Genomic DNA, 21083 nt, shown 5'->3' on the forward strand with positions numbered 1-21083 from the left:
GGAATCCGATTCTCAGAACCGACAATATGCCTAGCCCTTACCTCAAACTCCCCCACAGCTGCATGAAAACACACCTCCCTCAGACAACTCTGCATAAACTTTGTCCTTGCCCTTCCCGAATTCAAAACCGCTACGGAAGACTCGTTGTCACACCAAATCAGCATTCTTTTTCCTTTAAAATGCTGACCCCACAGCTTAACACATATGGTAACCGACAGCAACTCGAGGGCATTAATGCTAAGTTTTTTGTTCAAAATAAACTCGGGGAAAGTGGAGTGAAAATATCTGCCTCCGAAAAAACCTCCACAGCCAGACAAACATGCATCAGAGGCAAACTCCCCGTCTGGGTGACTCCAATTCTCCACTGCCATCATGGAGACCCCATTGTATTGCAATAAAAACACCTGCCACCACAGCAAATCCTTCTGCACCTCATCTGGAATGCTCAAAATAGCCAAAGGATCCTCATGCAAAGTTCTTAACCAATTGAGCAACCTACTGACAAAAATGCGGCCTGGTCTAACACACGAGGCAACAAACATGAGCTTGCCCAACAAAGACTGTACTTCCTTTCCTTTATTGTGACAAGAAGCGAATGTGTCGAAAGAAAGAATGGACAGTTTGGCGCCAACACCTAAATACCAGCTGGGAGCGGAGCCGAAGTGACCACTAGCTCATAGGGACTGACCAATCGGACGGGGGGGACTGAACTGTAATCACAGTGAACTAGCCAGGAGTCAGAAATCTGACCAGGGACGTAAGGAGATAATTAAAAGATTTGAGAGACGCCAAATCGCTACCATAAGTCATTTCATGAATGCCTTTATATAAATCATCATACATGTCATATGTACCATGACTTCCGCTATTGTCGATAACTTATGAATCAGAGGGATATTACTTCCTTATTTCAGAAATATTTCTGTTTATTTTTCAATGAATGAAGATTTTCTCTGTACCGTGAGTGCGATGGTGATATATTTATCTCTGTTTAACGGGAGACACGGTACTTACGCATTTACCATCCTAGACGGTCTGATTTCACTTCTAAGTCAGGGTTTCTCTGTCCTTCCTTGGTGTCTCTTCCCTTGTGTATTGAGTGGTCGGTTATAAAAGTGTGACCTATATACTGTTTTTGATTTGACGGGAACCATCATTGCGGGTATCACACCTTGGTCGGAGGCAATAATTACTCCTCAGTAACCCCTGGTTAAACTTCCGGTTTTGTTTGAGTTAATGATTATTTACTTTTGTTTTGATGTCTCCTCAGTTTTGGTTATAGTATTTTCACATCGACACTGGGTAACGATTTTTTGGTTAATCTCTGAATCTGATAGATTTTGTACTATTTTTACCTGAAATAGAAGATAAAATAATTAACATCTTCACTTATTTCAGTACGATATTTGTAGACAGTGAAAATTAATTTTCCCTCTTCATGACATGCAATTAACATTCCAAAAATATCAAAAACTGAATAATAAAAACAATAACCCAGTAAGTTGATTTCAGTGTATTAGTAGTGTCTCTTCAAGCAAACGGTATTATTTAAAAATATATGTTGCAGATAAACAGAATGAAAGAAATGATCACCAGCATCTTTGAAACCAATGCTAAAGTGACAAAAATTCTGCAAGAAAGGTAGGCAGAATTACGGGGAGATAAGGGGACGTAATCAACAGAAAGGTAGGCAGAATTACGGGGAGATAAGGGGACGTAATCAACAGAAAGGTGGACAGAAATACGGGGAGATAAGGGGACGTAATCAACAGAAAGGTAGGCAGAATTACGGGGAGATAAGGGGACGTAATCAACAGAAAGGTAGGTAGAATTACGGGGAGATAAAGGGACGTAATCAACAGAAAGGTAGCCAGAATGACGGGAAGATAAGGGGACGTAATCAACAGAAAGGTAGGCAGAATTACGGGGAGATAAGGTGACGTAATCAACAGAAAGGTAGGCAGAATTACGGGGAGATAAGGTGACGTAATCAACAGAAAGGTAGGCAGAATTACGGGGAGATAAGGGGACGTAATCAACAGAAAGGTAGGTAGAATTACGGGGAGATAAAGGGACGTAATCAACAGAAAGGTAGACAGAATGACGGGAAGATAAGGGGACGTAATCAACAGAAAGGTAGGCAGAAGTACGGGGAGATAAGGGGACGTAATCAACGGAAAGGTAGCAGAATACGGGGAGTTAAGGGGACGTAATCAACAGAAAAGTAGGCAGAATTACGGGGAGATAAGGTGACGTAATCAACAGAAAGGTAGGCAGAATTACGGAAGAATAGAGAGTGTCTTGAACCAAATCATAATAGATAAGGATAATTACGAAAGGTGACACGAAAATGCACGGAAAGGAGATGTCACCAAAGGTTAGATGAGTTAAGAGAGATAAGGGGACATAATCAACAGCACGGGGATATCGCGAAAGGTTAGGCATATCAGTAGATTACAAGGACAGAGGTACACTCACTAGCAGGAAGAGTTGATAGCATATGTATATCTTCTCCAACCGTTGTTAAGCGACAATTTTACAAGATTTGTTTTGAAGAATGTTCAGTTACAATTGTTTGTTTTACTAATTGAAAACCGGAGAAAGAGCAATCGTGATAATAAATTGAAAAACCTTTAATCCTTATATTCCATAGAAATACATTAAAAAAATGTTGTATCTCTGTGGTACATAACATGTTTTTCAGAGAAGCCGATAGGAATGCAGATGAAGACCAGCGTCGTCGAATTAATGGTATAATGTTTCTACTCTTAACATAGATGTTTAACACACATTCAGCTCAGCGTCGGACTAAATAATAATTTGTCATTTTAAGTTAGAGAAGAATCCCAATATTCCAAATCCCAAATACATATTTAACTGGGAACCAATTTGTTTGAAAAAACAAATTATTTAGCATGACATATTCAATTCTCTCAGCAATATACTAGTGTCTATGCATAGCACTGCTTCCGTAAATTAAGGTTTAATTCATGATTCGAAATAGTTTGTATTTAATAGCTTTTTTATTCTTTAACTTATCATTTGTGAAGATTTAGAGGATTCCTTTCAACGACTTGAGAAACGCATGCAGGAAGGAGATGACGAATTTCAGGAATTAGCGAATATGGTTCGTGATCTTGTGCCAAGGGTAGAACGAGCATCTTCTCTTGTGAGGAATTACACTTGCCATCTAAGCAAGGACCGCAACCGATGCATTCCGGGAGATCTAGATACAAAACGTCAGAGGTCAAGAGGTCAACAACATAATGACGGAGGTTCTGAACTTAGTGGACAGAGTAACACAAAGAAACAAAATGGTACTCCTGGACACAATGGCAAAAGTGATTCTCAAAGTAACACAGAAAAACGCAAGAGTAAGAAGAAAGTAAGATTTGCTGATGATTCGGCAACCCCTCTGAGCATGAACAGTGTTGATTCTCGAAGATCCGGATCTCTAGGTGAAAATAAAAAGGGAAAGCCAAAGAGACAAAGTAATGATGAGGGTTACAGCCATGATAGGTTACATACAGCCAAAGTGCCTCTAAATGATACAGGTTTTAAACGAAGACTGACGGAAAAAGACGTCGATAACAGACTTCATTATTTTAGGAAAATTGAGATCCAGAAAAAAGAAAACAAACATACCGTTGAAGAGAGTAAAGAGGAAAAAGGCGCCGTAGGTAATGACCAAGATGTTACTTCTAGTGATAACACCAGTATGCTGAAAGATGAGGCTGTGTTAGGATATATGAAAGACGAATTAGCGCGTCATTCCGAAACTCTAATGAGGAGTTTAGGAGGACATGATGACCTAGACATGTCTCTATTCAGGTACTTAAAACAAAATATTACATTCATTATCCGCAAAGCTTATATTACCGAATGAACATGTAAATAACAAAACATTTTTTTCCTTATTGATGGTCTGGTGTATCAAATAATTCAAACATTGATAAAAACATAATTAGACAGCATTTACAACATGGATTTATCACATGTAACGTGCTCTGGTGTTTTTTTTTATATTTTTTTCATTTTTTTTTTTACAAAATCTGTTATGTTCCGCCTGTCAGCTTTGGCCTAGAGGAAACTCTGAAGCTTGTGAGCGAAGACCCAAATATTGTACAACAAATTGCACAACAGGAGGAGCACGTGTGTATGTATACTCCATTGTTTTACTGTACTCTCTGTTCTATATATATATATATAGAATTACTCATTAAACGACATGTATAATCTTTATCAAACATGCAATTAAAATGTTTTTACGTCATTGTTACTTTTTCAGTCACTTTTAAATCATCCTTAGGAGGGGTAGTCAGTGTTTAAAGGGAGTGTTTATTAATTAACTTGTTTAATTAGATATAGTAAAATGAATGCAATGTATCGGTGTATAACAAATCTATTCAGAATGCCAAGACTTGTTATTCCAATCTGCACCCTTTCGGCTGTCCACCAAAGGACGGATTGACATTTTTCTATCCAAACTTGTCCTTGTTTATAAAGATGATTGCCGGATAATTAAGATTCTAATTTGTATGTATAGCGGGACCATCTAGCACAATGCAGTTGTTTTGAACCTCTAGATTTCATCAATGATTCACGGGGCCAAACACGTGGCAATACAAACTGATGAAACCCCTAAGATGGGGTGGTGCGTAAAACCACTAAATAATATTAATTTCAAAAAGTGTGTATATTACACTGTTATACTGTTTGGTCCAGGGCCCGTATTCATGAAACCATTCTCATGCTCAAGCATGGATGTTGTGCTCAAGTCTAATTTCTTGTTCCAGTTATGAAACCTTTTAAGAAATCTTATTTTGTTAAAATTTTGGACAAAAATTGAAGAGACTTATAGCCGAATACTATTTTCAATATCTAAATTTGGCTTTTTGATCGTTGACATGATTTAGGTGAGTTACAAGAAAGCTTCCTTGAGCACAGAATCCATGCTTGAGCATGAGAACGGTTTCATGAATACGGGCCCATGTCTGATATATAAACACTTTCATTCTCATTTGAATTATATATTTTATAATAGCAATGGAGACCCTGATGAAAGACAACATGGAGACTTCGGCATATATTGAAGATATGGCCAAACGAGCAGATGTGGAAAAAATTAAAGGTAGCTGTAGCGTAACGTTTCAGTTGATGATTAATGTAAAGGTATCTGTAGCATAACCTAACAGTTGATAGTTAATGTAAAGGTGACTGTAGCATAACGTGACTGTTGATAGTTAATGTAAAGGTGGCTGTAGCATAACGTAACTGTTGTTAGTTAATGAAAAGGTGCAAAACATAAATACATATAAATAAATTGATGATTCCCAGGTTCGATTAAATCGTGTCGCGTCTACGCTACTTACTTTGTTTTTTTCGATTGTTCTGCCCAGATTTCAAACTAAGGTTATCGAAGCATGGACTAGGAGAGGAGAAATCGGAGTATAGAAACAGGTAAAAGTTAACTCGATGGAACAAATAAAAAAGACCAGGACAAGCAACTTGCAAATACAGATTTCATAAATAGTTAATACTTGTTTTATAGGGTCAGCAGCCAAACTACCACGGGGAGTCGGACCTGACACGGTCTTGTGCTTAGATACTTCAGGGAGTATGGAAGGTGCAGCCTTCCAGGAGATGATTTCACTAGCAATTAAGTTTGTTGATGGTAGGTATACAGTTAATGCCATATCAAAAACTTGACACACTGATCGTATACACTCTTCTGACTTTGACATCATGGTACTTTAGCAGCCGCTTACCACGTATGATCGTCACTTTCACTACATGTAAGCTATGCGTTTTCAATTTTCTTTTCGTTAACTTTCTATTTCTTGAAAGTAACATACCTGCTTTTCCAATATCCGTTCTTCACATATCGATGTTGATTCGATATTGAAGATATTGCTCAGAACATCATGACTTTCGTGACAGATGTCAAATGCTGATGGACAAACTTCTTACTCTGTGTTTTGACAAATTTCTGGTTGATGGAACTATGCATACGTTTGCATATGTCATCATAATCTTATTGTGATATATTTTATTTTCTTGTGTGATATGAATGAACGTCAGTGTTTTACGTAGGCTAATGATTGACCCTTGTTTTTAGTCACCACCAAGTATCTTGCAATGAGGATTGACATTATTTTGACCTAGATTTACATGGCGGATGTCGTTGATGAAGCAGAATCGCTTATTTTTCTTTATCCTTTTATTACATTTTTTAAAATATTTCCTTACTTTTTTATTTTGCTTTATTTTTATCAATTTTGAATTCGAAACAAAACCAAATTTATATTTTTATTAATATTATGGAAATTATATGTCAATGAAGGCAAATATTTGATGCTGGCATTGTTTTATATGACATTAAGGTAACATATTGTAGCTATATGTATCATGCGTACAGTTAACTAATGTTTGATGCTGGCATTGATTTATATGACATTAAGGTAACATATTGTAGCAATATGTATCATACATACAGTTAACTAATGTTTGATGCTGGCATTGTTTTATATGACATTAAGGTAACATATTGTAGCTATATGTATCATACGTGCAGTCAACTAATGTTTGATGGTGGCATTGTTTTATATGACATCAAGGTAACATATTGTAGCTATATGTATCATACGTACAGTTAACTAATGTTCGATGCTGGCATTGTTATATATGTCATTATTGTAACATATTGTAGCTATATGTATCATACTTACCGTTACCTAATGTTCGATGCTGGCATTGTTTTATATGACATTATTGTAACATATTGTAGCTATATGTATCATACGTACAGTTAACTAATGGACGATGCTGGCATTGTTTTATATGACATTAAGGTAAAATATTGTAGCTATATGTATCATACGTACAGTTAACTAATGTTCGATGCTTGCGTTGTTTTATATGACATTAAGGTAACATATTGCAGCTATATGTATCATATATACCGTTAAATAATGCAATTTAATGTAAGCTGAATCTGACTTTAAAAGTCTGAATATAAAAAAAAAACGATTAATTCAACTTGCCTATGGTATATGATGTCATGGTGTATAATTATTCTTTCATTCAATGACAATAGAGACATTCACGCGTATTAGGATAATACCAGCGTAACACATAGAATGATACCAGCGTAACACATAGAATGATAGCAGCGTAACACATAGAATAAAACCAGCGTAACACATAGAATAACACCAACGAAACACATAATATAATACCAGCGTAACACCTAGAATAATACCAGCGTAACACATAGAATAATACCAGCGTAACACATATAATAACACCAGCCTAACACATAAAATATCACCAGCGTAACACATAATAATACCAGCGTAACACATAGAATGATACCAGCGTAACACATATTATACCAGCGTAACACATAAAATATCACCAGCGTAACACATATAATAACACCAGCGTAACACATAAAATATCACCAGCGTAACACATATAATAATACCAGCGTAACACATATAATAACACCAGCGTAACACATAGAATGATACCAGCGTAACACATATAATGATACCAGCGTAACACATAAAATATCACCAGCGTAACACATATAATAATACCAGCGTAACACATATAATAACACCAGCGTAACGCATAGAATGATACCAGCGTAACACATATAATAATACCAGCGTAACACATAGAATAATACCAGCGTAACACATAGAATGATACCAGCGTAACACATAGAATGATACCAGCGTAACACATATAATATCAACAGCGTAACAAATAGAATAATACCAGCGTAACACATATAATGATACCAGCGTAACACATCAAATATCACCAGCTTGACACATATAATAATACCAGTTTAACACATAGAATGATACCAGCGTAACACATATAATGATACCAGCGTAACACATATAATAACACCAGCGTAACACATAAAATATCACCAGCGTAACACATATAATAATCCCAGCGTAACACATATAATAACACCAGCGTAACGCATAGAATGATACCAGCGTAACACATATAATAATACCAGCGTAACACATATTATAACACCAGCATAACACATAGAATGATACCAGCGTAACACATATAATATCAACAGCGTAACAAATAGAATAAGACCAGCGTAACACATATAATGATACCAGCGTAACACATCGAATATCACCAGCTTGACACATATAATAATACCAGTGTAACACATAGAATGATACCAGCGTAACACATAGAATGATACCAGCATAACACATAGAATAACACCAACGTAACACATCGAATGATACCAGCGTAACACATAGAATGATACCAGCATAACACATAGAATAACACCAACGTAACACATCGAATGATACCAGCGTAACACATAGAATGATACCAGCATAACGCATAGAATAACACCAACGTAACACATAGAATGATACCAGCGTAACACATAGAATAAAACCAGCGTAACACATAGAATAACACCAACGTAACGCATAGAATGATACCAGCGTAACACATAGAATGATACCAGCATAACACATAGAATAACACCAACGTAACACATCGAATGATACCAGCGTAACACATAGAATGATACCAGCATAACACATAGAATAACACCAACGTAACACATCGAATGATACCAGCGTAACACATATAATGATACCAGCGTAACACATCGAATATCACCAGCTTGACACATATAATAATACCAGTTTAACACATAGAATGATACCAGCGTAACACATATAATATCAACAGCGTAACAAATAGAATAAGACCAGCGTAACACATATAATGATACCAGCGTAACACATCAAATATCACCAGCTTGACACATATAATAATACCAGTGTAACACATAGAATGATACCAGCGTAACACATAGAATAAAACCAGCGTAACACATAGAATAACACCAACGTAACACATAATATAATACCAGCGTAACACATAGAATAATACCTGAGTAACACATAGAATTATACCAGCGTAACACATATAATAACACCAGCGTAGCACATATAATAACACCAGCGTAACACATATAATGATACCAGCGTAACACATCGAATATCACCAGCTTGACACATATAATAATACCAGTGTAACACATAGAATGATACCAGCGTAACACATAGAATAAAACCAGCGTAACACATAAAATATCACCAGCGTGACACATATAATGATACCAGCGTAACACATATAATATCACCAGCGAAACACATATAATAATACCAGCGTAACACATATAATGATACCAGCTTAACACATATAATATCACCAGCGTAACACATATAATAACACCAGCGTAACACATTAAATATCACCAGCGTAACACATATAATAACACCAGCGTAACACATCGAATGATATCAGTGTAACACATAGAATGATACCAGCGTAACACATAGAATAAAACCAGCGTAACACATAAAATATCACCAGCGTGACACATAATTATACCAGCGTAACACATATAATAACACCAGCGTAACACATAGAATGATACCAGCGTAACACATATAATAACACCAGCGTAACACATTAAATATCACCAGCGGAACACATATAATAACACCAGCGTAACACATAGAATAACACCAGCGTAACACATAGAATAATACCAGCGTAACACAGAGAATAATACCAGCGTGACACATATAATAACACCAGCCTAACACATAAAATATCACCAGCGTAACACATATAATATAATAACACCAGCGTAACACATATAATAACACCAGTGTAACACATCGAATGATATCAGTGTAACACATAGAATGATACCAGCGTAACACATAGAATGATACCAGCGTAACATATAGAATAACGCCAACGTAACACATAGAACAAAACAGCTTTCAAATGAATCTATTTTATTGTCTTGTAATGACCTGTTTACTAGGGATTCAACAAGTCTCCCTAGTCCTTGGTATAGAAGAGAACATTGGGGTGTCCACTTTCGGGAAAAAACCTGGTGTCCCTCTCCATCTGACCAACCAATATGACAAGGTGAAGGAGGTGTTACGTGAGTAATCATATTGCAGATTGTACCTTATTGTTACTATGAATATAATAAAATAGAATCACGTTAATTCACGAGAAAACAGTATCCCTTATTCAAGCCTTCCGCGACCTCCAACGCCATCGGATCATAACGTTTTCATTATTGTTTATTTAGCGAATAAGAAATATCTGCAAACATTTCGTTTAGAAAAGAAAACATATATACTAATTAGGTTGTTTTATAAGAAGTTCATAGAAGACCACCATCAACTGAAGACACAGTAACAGAAATAAATGTGAAGCACTTGTGTTATTGACTCGGTTGAGACCAAATATAACTGTAACTAATTAATATCGTCTAACGATGTTACCAGTATTATTGAAGCGTTTTCGCTATAACTTTGTATTGAAAGTGTCACTAAAGGCAGAAGGACCAAGTCCAATGTTTGATGGCATACATATGGCAATAGCGGCCTGCGAGGGAAATGGTAAGTATTGGTCTTTTCTACTATATAGCAGTCATTGTTTTAATTATTATTTTAAACAGATAATCAGTCATTTATTTTCCTGACTTTCATCAGTTTTTGTCTTTTGGTGTGTTTTAATGCGGTACGTGAGTTTTCGAAGATGACCTTGATCTACATGTAAGTAATTATATTGCGCCAGGCATTCGTACTATGATTAGCTGATTTTTTCCGTAGTTTACCGAGTTTCCCAAACGTTGCTATAAGGTATGTTTTGAGGGTGTGCATACTTAATTCCAATTATTAAAAACATTTTCATTGTAGTCTATAACCTGTAGGCGAGTATTTTGCCCGACAATACTTTGCCTTGTTTACTATATAACAGGCAGACGTGTCACGATGAGGGGAATCCCTGTTGGGAGCAGGATCATACTGATGTCTGATGGCAAGGGCACACCTGATCACTGGCATCTGATCGGCGACACTGTCGACCCCAACAACGGAAAGGCTAAGTTATTGGTGAGTTGGACAACTTTAAAAAGTATCTCAATATCTGTTGTCTCTGTATTATCCGTTTCTGAAGATTCACCGCCTTTCTAATTCAATCACGTTACAAATATGGCAAATGATGATAAGGACTTAGGCAAGTATGTAGTTCATCATCTTTAGAAATTCGTTTGGTATTTCGTTACCGCCAATAAACTATATATGAAATTACAATAAGAAAACTTATCAACCTAAGAAACAATACATTACAAATTTAATTGTTTTTCCGATTTGCAGGTGAATAACTTTATGGTTTGCGCAGGTCATCTAGTTAAGTCGCATGGAAATACTGTGTATTCAGTTCCGGTTGGAGATTACACGGAGGTAAGTTAAAAAAAATCGTCACACCTGTCTTGCCCGCTTTTTTAATTATTTTATACAAAACAAATGGCACACAGACGTTTTCTCTGCATCATAGTTCACTGTGGCAAAGGTGGGGGTCAACATCTGGGTCCCAGTTCAACTTGTATTTTGTTTCGTCATAAGTAGATAGATAAAAATTAACAATAACTGCATATACAATTATTCATTATTACTACTTATACGCAAAGTGGACCTCCTTGCGTAACACCAGGTTGAGTGACAGGGTACCTATCAAAATGACAGATAAATGTCGCTGCCGAATGTTATTTTTAAAAAGAATTAAAATCGTGTACAGTAAACTTTCCGTTATTTCGATACTAAATATACAAAAAAACTTTTCTTTTTATTCTATCTATACAATAATTTCTATATAATACCAAATCGGTAAAATACTTTTTCAGCATGCCAAGCATGGGCAATGCACAATTCTAAAGAATCATGAAATTATCAATGTTTGTTATGATAAATACGCTTGATAAATTTCCTCGCAGATATATAATGACAAAATAAACCAATAAAATAATCTTAATAATAAAATTCATATACACGTGATTATTATATTACATTTTCCTATTCATTTAAAAAAGAATTAGGCTGAATAATATATTCTTTTTAGGCTGAATAATATATTCATGTATATACTTAACTTTAAAAAAGTAAAGCGATAAAAGATAACCCTGTCTGACTCCTCATGTGAGGTATTTTCTGCATACAGGTATGTAGGTATTGCCATTATCTATTTTCAGTCTTGAATCCCAGACAAAACATTATGTTTAGATTGGTTTTGACCAAAATAACCAAGATGACATTCGATCAATTGGGTTGTGTGCACATGTTGAATGGTATTTCTTAGGTCATGTGCGACGCCAAAACCACAGCCTGCTAGCCCATGCGACACTCAAGTTTAAATAAGCATTCAATGAGTTGCATAGTTTCAATTCATTAAACGAATCTATATCTATTTTAACATTTTGATTCCTGTGACTTTGAACGAAAGTCAATGTCAGCAACGCTTTCAAAGGCTTTTGGTCCTCAAACAAATTTACAGGTTGTCATTTGTTTTAATTCCTCGTGTTGAAAGAAATTGTTGGAAGCCAACCTTTTATTTAATATGAAAAACAGATTTGTTTTAGAACTACGCAAATGTATGTGATCAAAATGATAATTCTTTCCTTCGTAATGAATATTTAACTTTTTTTTTTTTTGCTTCAATCTTCTATAAAAAAAAAATGTTGGTTTTTTAACTACTGTGATGTTTTGTATCAATTTAATAGTTGGAACATGTTTCACGCGATGATGATAGCATTATACTAATTGTGTCATTTAAAAGCTCTAGGAACAATTGTATAACCGCACATTTAACATTGATACAGGTGTAAGCCAACGAGGTCCTTTTGTCGTAAAAGGAATTATGAAACTTGCTATTCCTTATTAAAGTGTTTACCCTGCCATGTAATTTTATCTATTTTAATGTACATTATAAACAAGTCCTTGACTAATCTTGTTGTTTATTTGATGGTATAGACGAAAAGCAATTGACATTGTTTTCTTGTGCATAGGGAACTCTCGAACGAGTCGCGAGATTATCCGGCGGGCACATCATACAAAGACATGAGCTTGGCCGACTTATACAATTCGCACAGCATCAGGTAGGTCATGGGAAATGAACTCAAATGTAAACGCCTTTGATTGGCTCGTTAGGATTCAAAACTAAATGCAAGTCGTGTGAAAAAGCTTTTAATAAACAAAAGTTTTCAGTTTTACTTTTTGACATTTTAACATTTCTTCTTATTTGTAATAAATTAATACTTTACACCAATCACTTAAATATTTATATATAAGCGTTCCGATATTTAGACTATCAGCGTTCCTTGTCCACGATGCTCTCAGCTTAATTGCTGCTTTCGGCTGTCTTTAGCCGAAGGGACTCTTGGTTTTATATAATAGCTATATTTTCAATTATTGTATATCAGTTGTATCTTCTTGTAATATGATGTATATGTACATGTAACTGTTCTGTTTCACTGTGTCTTGATAAAGGAGCGGATCGCTCCGAAAATTCTACAACCTAAACTTGTCCACACTGTTGGAATTACTTCTTTGCCCATATATATATATATATATATATATATATATATCATGAATCACTCCAAATAACTTTCGTATGTGTTCATGACGAGATTCCATGATCGCATTATTTTTTTTTGTCTTATCAGATTACATTTTTAGTCTAACTCTGTGTAGACAAATGTATGTAGTTTGGTAGGTAAAATGTATATAAATTGTATTGTGTTGATGTCTTCGAAAAAGAAAATATTCACCGCGACAGCCTACGCAGATCTGATATCATTATTTCCAAAATAGTGGTGTAAATTGTTTGATTATTTGAATCATGTGTCTTTCTTTTTATGACTAGAGCGCAGCCGCAAACTACGTGTGTGAATGTAGGGACCTGGGAGAGGACGTAGATCGCGAGCCTTTCCTTAGGGCCATGATCGGTGTGGAGTCTACGTCACCTGGAGACTCTAACTTCGATCACACCAAAGTAATAAGTAAATTAGTATGCATTAAGCATTGATGGTTAATTGGTTAACCTACTTCCTTATTGCTGTGCATGCAGTAGGCAAAATTAAATTAATATTCCATATTAACTATATAAATTGATAATCGAATGTGTTATTGTATTTGTTAAGATAGTGTTTCCTTAGTCTGTATAACATACCGGGTTTAATTACTTATATTTTATGAAGGTGTAAAGTATCAAGAGACTCCTACCATCAATAAGAATGTCAATGTCTGGATACTGGTTGACGAAATTGTATCAAACCATGCTTATGTATTACAATCTTTCCGAATACTGATCAATGTTATGGACATGAGTTTGTTTTGTTTGTCCTGGATTTCGAAATTTTACAAACATCCTTCTAAACAAAGTTTTATTGCTGGCTCTGCTTGTTTCTCAACCAAGTCATTATCTGATATTCGTTCTACCATTCTTAGTACCATTAAATCAGGGTGATGGTCGCGAATTAATGTAAAGAGGCAGATGAACCCAAAAGATCTTTTGCTCAATTCTGAATAATCAGAATATTCAACTGTTCCACTCTAAACATTTCTATACCTCATAACTAACACAAGGAATGACTTCGTTGTCTTATCATGATTTTTTTTCCCAAGAAAGACAACGGCGATAAAAAAAAATGGTTATAAACTCGCAAGTGTTTAACATGTACAAAACAAAACAATGGTCAATATAGAACTGAGGATGATATCATGGGAATGATCAAGTCCCCGATCGCGTGTGGTTGTATTCAGCGATTTGATTTTCAGGCACATTAATCGGGACTAACAGTACCCCTTTCTTGGTCGACTTGGTTTTGCCACGTTCTTTAACTTTCAGATATATCGCTGGTCTGTTGTTTTAAAATAACAAGAAATTCATTCACAACGTCCATCATACATAAGTGTGCCTTACTTATCTTAAAATCAATGATACTACAAACTTCTACTTCAGTCGCTCTCCTCGATCTTTACGTACAAACAGGGACGGTTTAAACGAGTAACAAGGCGATAACCATTTTCCGATCGTCAACTTTGATATTATACATTTGTTGATATTAACTTTCATGCTTCCACACAGTGTTAAATATTGAATCGGTACACAACGGCTTACTCTGAATATTGCTATTTCCGCAAAAAAATGACGACCGATGACGGACAAATGTACATCACAATATGTCGAGAGATGCATGTTGATGAAGACTGTTTGAGATTTTAATTGGTCACAATCGTTATCTCATTAGCCCTTCTGAACACCTAGTCGTATTCTACATTAATTGTTTCTCCGTGTGAATATTTTCTTTGTTTAAATTCTGATTGAGTTTCGTGGATTTTGAGTTCCATTTCGTATCACAGAGAAACTATATCACTCTTTGTTTCTATTGTATCAGATGGACATTCTTACTCTGGCATTAAAATTTACCAAGTCTCCGGTCCTGCGAAAGGACCTTTACGGCGACAAAGGCGACGTCATGGAAGAGGTAAACACGTACATGCCGTGCATTGGAACACGTGTTCGACGCGGTCCAAACTGGCACTGGGGTAACCAGGATTGCGAGGGACCTGGAACTGTTGTTGGCCATGATTCCGATAGTAAGTTCGGGTTTGATCTGTAGTGATCTAGAAGGTGTCTCTTCTCAACAAACTAAAGGTTGATCAGAGATTGGTAGATAATCATTGTAAATAAATAAATAAACAATCTTTATTTGACGCCGTGTACATTGTCAACAACAAACATAAGGTCACATAGAAACACGTACTGGTTGTGTTACAAGAATCTTATCAATATATTCCATACTTACCAACCTGAAGAAAATGTTTAGACCTATTTACGTGTGCGTTGTTATTGTTAGAAATGGTATGGGTGGAGTGGGACCTCGGACGTAACAGGAACGTGTACCACTACTTACCAGGGTTACATGACGTCACAGTGGTCGACGAGGAGAGGGTGTTGGTGGCTGGCGAGGATATAGGAGTTGGTTGTAAAGTCAAACGAGGTAACGTGTTTTAAATACTGTCGTCTGCACAATACCGTCTGTTATAAATTATCATGAAATGTTATGAATCATCTCGAAATATTTAAATAGATCTAGCTATTCAATCATCATTTAAAACTGTCCTTCTAAACGTTATTATATTCAGCATAAGATTAAAACGTTATTATATTCAGCATAAGATTAAAAGATCATACGTTTCCCATCAAACTAAAATTCCAATGAAATCAGTGAGCCCAAACAACGTGGAAGAAAAATTGTAAATTGGAAGAGAAAACAGATTATTATAAATGTAATGCTTTAATTTAACTCTTCATATCATCTCCATGGTCAAGCTAGAGTATAATAATTACCAATAATTGACATAGCATCAAGGAATTTTATCCCCATAGGAAAATTAACAAGTACTATTGTACATTACAGCAGGAAAAAAACCTAAACTTATCTCGGTTGTTTCCCTTGACAAGCGTGAATAGAGGATCTTAAATAAACATTTAAGTGGCAGAATTTACCAATGAAAAAGTGTTCAAAGTTAATCAAAAATCTATTGAAACCATTTATTAATCTGAAATAAAAGAAATAAATGTAATGAACTCGTTTACGAGAAAATAACTAAATTAAAAATGTTTCCATTTATATATAAGCCTGTACTCCAAGCAACAATACTTGGAACGTTTTAGCATCAATTACATGAACAAATATTTATATGAAAAAGGCATTGTTTTATAATAACATTTAACACAAACAATATCACAACATTATTCTTACTAAAAACACCCGATTAGTTTGGTGAATGAAATTCAATATCCTCTACATTTCGATTGTTTATTGCAAATGACTCAGGATAATATTTCACTGATAACAATTTCCTAATCGATACAGTATGGCAAAAATGAATTACATTGCAACATACAGTTTTTTTGTCCTTGTAAGATACCTCGGTGATGCTAAAGACCGTGATAGGGTAATCCAAATTACAAATAAGTTGAACTACTGGTGAAACATAAAGAAGGGTCATGCAACCCCAAAAATCATTTCATATGTTAGTTTTTAATATTTGCTATAAGTAATCCACTCAAAAAATAGAACCAGTGTTATTTCAGTATATATTAGGTAGGTACTGACTGTGGTAGGATTAGTTACGAATAGCGATGGGACGAGATTACTAGGTATTTGAAGATATTTTTCATTTTAGCAATGCATCAAATTAGTTTTGATCAAAGTACAATAAAATCACCGATAAGTACCTTTTACGTTACCTCCGATAAATTGGAACAAGGTTACGTAATGGTGTGTATGATTCTGTACCTTTTATCTGTTGGTAAGGCAAAGACTGGACATTTGGAGATCAGGACGGTGGTGAGGGGACAGTGGGTATTGTATGCCGAGCAGATCCTGCAAAGACTGTCCATGTAAGTTAATAATACGTCAACTATTTTCTGTGAAGTTTTAATTAAAGGTCATCAAGCCAATCAAAAATCCAATTGATAAAATATCGTGAATTACAAGAAATATTTCACAAATTTTCAAAACATATCACCAATTAAGGTCATTATATCCTATTTTGATAACGCAATTGCAGTTTTCAAACATGTTAAAATGGCGTTGTTTAGATAAGGATGTCTGCCCCATTCTACATTGGCACATCTGGTCTTTTTTACAGGTCTAAAAATGACGTCATACCAGTATATGTATCCAAATGTACGGTCTGTTCTACTTTGGAATGTTTAACAAATGTCTAACAAATGAAGTAATAATACTGTATTGATCAATATTTATGTCTTATTCTTCTTTGGTACGTTTGGCCTGTGCTTCAGATACGATGGCCTAACAAGACAGTAAAGAGATATAACTTCGGAGCTAATGGACGCTTTGACGTGGAACTGATGTAAGAAATGTGTTATCATTATTGAATACATACGTTACTTGATTTTGCCTTATTAATGACAAATGTGACATCAATGGTTATGCTTATGGTTTTCATATACCTTTTACTATTTCATATATTTCAAAATTATTTTGCAAATATTGTTGAAGGGGATACTTTGATGAATTGTAATGAATTCAAGTCTAGTACTAAGTTCTTATACATTGATTAGGTCGGCTGGTCGACACTTCTACAGTATATGTGGTTAAGATCTTTTCTGATGTACACATTTATTAATTTTAGTAACCAACGAGAACCCAGTGTAACTTCAGCCTCCATTTTACCACCCAGAAGGAGAGAGGGGTCTATTCCAGACAAGGACAAAGATGCTCGAAAGGAAATGTCTATTGAAGACATGAATCGTCTCAATCAGAGAAAATAAACGCGTCTTTTATATCAAAAACAAAAACACATCAGAAATACCATGGATATAGACTATAAGGGTCAAAATATGTAAAAGACAAAAGGTTGAAAATCCTCCATTGTAAAAAAAAAAGACAATGACAATAACACTTTGTCGATATTGTTGCAAAATATGACAATCATGGGTGTCATATATCGCCTTGATTTGTCTTTCTTGTCTTAATGTGAGAACGTTTTTCATCTAGTTTTACATGCCTGGTCTCGTTGATACACTTACCCTTCTGCCACACTTGGTCCTATTTTTCTACTTCAACAGTCTCCATCTTGAAATGAACTACGTCAAAGAAAAGCAGTCCATCGCCGAAAAAATAAAAACAAAAGACTTTACGAAATTGATTAGTTAACAAAAAAATTCAGGAGTGTTCAAATTATCGGTTTTGATTTTCACCAATTTATCAAATGAATACATCAGATATTATTGAACGAGAATTGAAAGAGACCATGAATGTTTGCTAACTCTAAAAACGAGCTTTAACACGTTGAATTTGGAGCATCTCTTAGAAGGATAAATTTACGAACTCCGTATGTTGGATATTTTCAGATGAACAAGGTATCATGCTTTAAGAGCGATAATTACATTCAGATAGTTTTAACTCTTAAACGATGTTTTCATCAGAGCATTCAAGTATTCTCTGTTTCTTTTTCCGTATATTTATTGACACATTTAAATTGTAACGCAATTACAGCCATTTACCAACGTCTCAAAATATAGACTTCCGCATTATTTGTACCATGTATATGACGTCATTATTTTTGACGTCGTAAGTATGTGTACTTTATTTATGACATCACAATTCAAATACATTCAAATAGCCTGAAGAGCCCCAAGATTTAATCTTCGGTGATTTGTTTAAATTATATTTCTATGATCATATGATGTCTAAAATCACTATGTTTCTCCATTAGATAATAGTGTCAATAGGTTTATGATTTATTGATATAAATTAAATAAAGAAATAGACGTTAAATCGATGGTTTCATTGCTTATTCCTACACTTTATTTATAGCACTTTTGTGTGTAGGAAGGAGGAAATAATTCACGGGGTTGATTCGTTTGTAATAAACCAGTGGGTAACTACACGTAGAAAAGATGTGTGCGTGGTAAGACATCACACGTGTTTTAATAAAAGAATAGTATCTCCACAGGAAAAGTTTAACTGTTGTACTAACGACAGTCTAACTGTGCAATATATATAGCTCACGTGACGTTACTGCTGCTGCATTTCCTGTAAAACAAAGACGGACGTAAAATGAAGGGGTCTTGACATGTCGTTTATATTTAGTTTTGGGGTTCGACGATTTACAGGAACGGGCAGAAACGGGCAGGAACGGGTAGGAACGGGCAGAAATCTATTAATTGTTATATACATTAATTGATATATATATTAGATACATTTAAGTATCATTATCGGGTATAAGGTATATTTGATAAACGAATTGCAATTAGGAACGGGGTAGGATCGGACTAAATTGTATATAGTATATATATAAATTGCCAGGCCGAGGTTCCAATATATGTCTCTGTTTTATTCTATAAAAAAGGTTGTTCAGAGAATTATATATTACATATATCATCAATATGTATCTGAGTTATTTTCTCATTTATATATATGACATTGTTATAACACATGAAACATTGGAAATGACATTATGATAACCAAATTTTAATAACTTCATAACTTATACTCAACTCTTAATAAATAGCATGATTATATTTTGAGTGAATTAATTGGTGTTAATGTATAGATTACAATCCCATCACGTCTACGATCTTAAAAAAAAAAGTAATTAAGGTTGAATTAATCGATTGTTCTTGTACTTATTGATGTGCAGACGATGTGAACGCTTATCAGTTCAATCAAACGAAACTTCTAGGTATCTTTCAAAGAAAATACGCAATTTTCCAACTCAAAAAGGGGACATCAGTCTGAAAATTAAATATTATTCTATATGTAAATATAAGTTAATTGAAATACGTGTTTGAGGTAAATAAATATTGAAGTCCAAAATTGTTTGACCACATCTGTTTAAGAAAAACAATACTGTATTAATTGTATATGTAAAAAAGAAAGAAAAACGGTGAAACGCTTTAAGTTTCAATTTTCAAAGGCCGATGTGGTCGAAACTGATTATCTAATTCCGTAATATATATAGTACACAATAGACTTCTTGTTCTAACAAAAACGTACATTGATGACTCTGTCGGCAAATTTCTTAGCCATCAATCACCTGCGACACAAGCCAATCATCGTTCCAGGTAAGTACCCCACCTTTTCAGTGACCCCGCCCTCCTGTGAACACATAAGCTGAATGGTTAATTTGGTGGCTTTTGAATATTGGCGTCAACGTGCCGAGTGGACAATTTAGATTGGGTAATTACACATATATGATTATCTTGCCTGATGAAGATGAGAAAATGAATTCACCAGCTAAGCTCAAAACTGTAAAAACGTCAAGAACAGATTAGTCAATGGTATCTCACCGGACAGCAACGCAGACGTTTTTCCACAACAAAACGTTTCAAATTTATATTCACTGGTCTTATATGAAGGTGCATCAAAATAAAACACATTTCCTAAGAACTGTCTCGTCAGAGACGTCTCGTGTGCCAATCAACTACGCTTTCAATATCAGGCGGAACTTGGTCCGTACAAGTGGTTGGGAATCGTTGAGATTGTTTTTTCGTTCAACATATTTCATTTTAATTAAAACATATTGTATTGCTTCTAAATTCAAGCAAGAGGATTGGGCACAAGTTATTACAACTTATTAAAGCCCTCTCCTCAACAATTGTACTAC

At 35.0% G+C, this 21083-nt stretch overlaps 1 protein-coding gene across 6 annotated transcripts in view; it reads left to right on the forward strand.

Annotated features, from left to right (window-relative positions):
* Window positions 1–19250, forward strand: part of LOC110447412 — a 25029-nt gene extending 5779 nt beyond the window's left edge. For 3 of the 6 annotated variants that reach the window (XM_021493076.1, XM_021493077.1, XM_021493075.1), the window contains 17 exons: window positions 1568–1641; window positions 2705–2751; window positions 3051–3831; window positions 4074–4156; window positions 5045–5131; window positions 5552–5674; window positions 9908–10030; window positions 10422–10496; window positions 10858–10991; window positions 11256–11342; window positions 12941–13030; window positions 13798–13926; window positions 15332–15533; window positions 15794–15937; window positions 17261–17346; window positions 17752–17822; window positions 18105–19250. In XM_021493076.1, the coding sequence (XP_021348751.1) occupies window positions 1568–1641; window positions 2705–2751; window positions 3051–3831; window positions 4074–4156; window positions 5045–5131; window positions 5552–5674; window positions 9908–10030; window positions 10422–10496; window positions 10858–10991; window positions 11256–11342; window positions 12941–13030; window positions 13798–13926; window positions 15332–15533; window positions 15794–15937; window positions 17261–17346; window positions 17752–17822; window positions 18105–18243 (2475 nt within the window). In that variant the 3' untranslated portion in view covers window positions 18244–19250. Of the gene's footprint in view, window positions 1–1567; window positions 1642–1686; window positions 2752–3050; window positions 3832–4073; window positions 4157–5044; window positions 5132–5551; window positions 5675–9907; window positions 10031–10421; window positions 10497–10857; window positions 10992–11255; window positions 11343–12940; window positions 13031–13797; window positions 13927–15331; window positions 15534–15793; window positions 15938–17260; window positions 17347–17751; window positions 17823–18104 lie in introns of those variants that run through there. The other 3 variants (XM_021493078.1, XM_021493079.1, XM_021493081.1) reach the window with 3 other exon arrangements.
* The last annotated feature ends 1833 nt before the right edge of the window (window positions 19251–21083 follow it).

Source organism: Mizuhopecten yessoensis, unplaced genomic scaffold, assembly GCF_002113885.1.
Source record: "Mizuhopecten yessoensis strain PY_sf001 unplaced genomic scaffold, ASM211388v2 scaffold3349, whole genome shotgun sequence".
Classification (NCBI taxonomy): Eukaryota; Metazoa; Mollusca; class Bivalvia; order Pectinida; family Pectinidae; genus Mizuhopecten; species Mizuhopecten yessoensis.